General features: G+C 38.2%; 1 protein-coding gene across 1 annotated transcript in view; it reads right to left on the bottom strand.

The window, feature by feature from the left end:
• SNX6 (sorting nexin 6) overlaps nucleotides 1–3,133 on the bottom strand; it is a 50,084-nt gene that overhangs the window by 33,068 nt on the left and 13,883 nt on the right. Inside the window, exons 4-5 of the mRNA XM_042780648.1 lie at nucleotides 2,529–2,624; nucleotides 349–454 (exon numbers count right to left, since the gene is read on the bottom strand). Coding sequence (XP_042636582.1) covers nucleotides 349–454; nucleotides 2,529–2,624 — 202 coding nt within the window. The remainder of the gene's footprint in view (nucleotides 1–348; nucleotides 455–2,528; nucleotides 2,625–3,133) is intronic.

Below are 3,133 nucleotides of genomic sequence, written 5' to 3' on the forward strand. Positions count from 1 at the left end.
GTTCCTCTGTCTGGATTCCTGTCTTTTAATCCCCTTTCTCCTGCTCTTCTGGCCTGCTTCTTTGGGCGTCCCTGAGTTTCCCCTCCTCACCTAATCCCTTCGGCTGATTGCTCTTCTCTTTGGCTTCCTGGGTTTTATCCCCTTTCTCTTGCTTTTCCGGCCTGCTACTCTGTGCTACGCCCGTGCTTACCTTGCTCCCGGAGACCCGGTCCCTTTTTATGATTGGGGCCATGAAATCAAATGTGTATGAACTGTTCAACATGAAACAAATCTACTTTGTAAATTTGCACCCAAAGCACAATTAAAAAAAAAAAAAAATTAAGTTTTATCCACAGAGAAATATCTTACTTTTGTGTGATCTTGTCATCCTATCAGATTTAGCAGATGCATCCTTAACTCGGTTATGATATTCTAAAAGGAATGTTCGTTCATGCTCGAAGAAATCGTCTACATCCTATAGGATCAAAAGAAAATATAAATTTTCTTTTCATTTATTTTGCTTTAGTGAAGTATGTAAATTATTTCATGTTATCATTATAAATATAAAAGATCATCAGTAAAATAACACAGCTTCCTCTAAAAATCAGTTATTTTATTTCACCAAGTTAAGACTTTAATAGATATATGCACAGTCATGTAATGAGTAAAAAATCTTCTATGATTTTGTAGTTGAAGGCTTTAAGTTCCCTATATGGCTCATGTTTACATATCATGTTCTGAAATATGTTCCTAATTGTACTCTGCCTCTACAACAAATATATCACTGCCAGTAGGAGTAGTCAACTGTTTTTGAGTGCAAAGGAAAAAATTCTGGCAAAAAGAAGTAAAATAACAATCTGATGGGTCACTGTTGAAGGCTGCCTGACCTTAGTCACTAAGGCCCTCTCTGACTGTTCCAGGGAATCTCGCCAAACTGGCTATCTAGGAGCAATGATACGATTACCACTCTCTTCAATCCTTTTTTTGAAGTAAGGCTTGTTGTTATAGGGTGCTATCAAGTCCATTACAACTCACAATCACCCTATAGGACAGATCAGAACTGCCCCATGGGGTTTCCTAGGCTGTAATCTTTACAGAGGAGTGCCAAGTCTTTTCTCCCACAGAACTGTTGGTGGGTTCAACCTGCCAACTCTCAGTTAGCAGCCAAGTGCTTAACCACTGCACCACCAGGGCACCTTGAAACAAAGCTAAGTATATACGTTAAGAATAAAATTTATTAACAGTACCTTCCTCTCTTCTAAATTAGCAACTGTGGAAAATTTTTAAATGATATGATGTAATCTGAGACCCACATCAACAGAACAAAAGAAGCAAAAGTTGCTGCTATTGTTGAGTCAGCCCCCTACTTATGGTGACCCCAAGCACAATTAAACAAAATGCTGCCCAGTCCTGTGCCATCCCCAAGATTGGGTGTAGACTGGACCATAACGATCCCACAGGGTTTTCATTGCCTGATTTTCGGAAGGAGATTGGCAGGTCTTTATTCCTAGGCCACCTTAGTCTGGAAGCTCTAATGAAATCAGTTCAGCATCATAGCAACATCCAACCGACCAATGACAGACATGGTGGCAGTGCATGAGGCACACCGACCAGGAATCCAAGGCAGGTCACATACATGAAAGTGAGAATTCTACCACTGAACCACTAATACCTCACTAAGCAAAATTAGTTCTAACAAAACATCACTTACAATCTGTAACTGATGTGTACTAGTTTTCTTAACTGTAAAAATAGGGATAAAACTACTTAAATTGCAGGGTTATAATGAAGATTAAATTTAAAAAATAAGCATGTTGTAAATGTACAAACAATGTTAGCTACTACTTTGCTAATAAAATCATCAAAATTATAATTAGCAGTGTTTACATTTAATGGCTAAGGGAAACAATCTGTATTGGAAATCAGCCAAAGCATATGCATTGTCAAAATATCAATTGACCTGTCTCGGAAAAATAAGAGTATAAATCAAATAAATAATATTGCACATCCAAGTTTTATTGTGGACTTAACTATAAAAGCATGACTATTCTTGCCCCAGCCTGCAGCTGTCTTGCATCCAGAAAGAACTGTGTGCACATGGATGGACATTCCAACCAGCACATTGATCTCTCCTGTACCTCCCTTCTGCCCAGCTGCCCCCCAGACACCTGTTGACCATGCAAACGTGACACAGTCTACCCTCTTAAGGATGAACCCAAGAAAGAAGCCTATGCAGGACCTGGGAGATGGCTTGGATAGGAGCAGAGAAATTTGGAGTTCTAGATAGTTGGAGCCTAGTCTGGTCAGGAAAAATAGGGAATGGGTTCCAGGTAGGAACATCCCCTTATACCTGCAGACTTCTTACCCCTTGGAAAAAGGAGCCCTCTAGAGTAAAGCCTCAGGCAGGGGCCCTGGTTTCCAGGTGTAAGGATTCGACTGTCCAAACTTTTATTTCAATATAATCTTCTGCACATCTGAAATCTCAATCTTGCTCCTTCTTAAAAGTACATTCTCAAACCAGTAACTTTATTAATCTAGTAAATTCTTACCTTTACTCCTGAAACAATTACTCCATCTGCTGATTTAACCATGTTTTTAAAGAAATCTTCAAGTTTCTCTTTTTTATTTTTTCCTCGCACACTCAACTGAAAGAAAGCAAGTTAGGTTTTCTTTTTTGGGTTACAAATGGAAAGAAAGTAGTCTATTCTTAGACATCAAAATAATGATGATCTCAAAAGAATCTGTTTTTAAACTTAATAAAGTGGCAAATTCATCATGTACATCAGTGATATTTAAAAATAATTTATTTTGTTTCACTTTTGTTAATTTACACAGCAGAATATACACCAATTCAATAGTTTCTACATGTTCAGTTCAGTGACACTGATTACATTCGAGTCGTGCAACCATTATCTCCCCTTTTTGAGTTGTTCCTCTCCCATTAACATAAACTCACTGCCCCGAGTTCTCTATAAAACCTTTTGAGTTGCGGTTGTCAATTTTATCCTATATATGTATTTTTATTTATTATTATTTTTTAAAACTGTGATCTGGTAAGTTCATGTGAATGATCAGAATTCCCAGGTGTATAGTAGAGCTGACAAGGGGCAAGGTTATGGTCATTACTTGGTCACAGCCAGCTACCCAGAGGGAC

Source organism: Orycteropus afer, unplaced genomic scaffold (genome assembly GCF_000298275.1).
Source record: "Orycteropus afer afer isolate SDZICR_OR568_19922 unplaced genomic scaffold, OryAfe1.0 scaffold00051, whole genome shotgun sequence".
Taxonomy (NCBI): Eukaryota; Metazoa; Chordata; class Mammalia; order Tubulidentata; family Orycteropodidae; genus Orycteropus; species Orycteropus afer.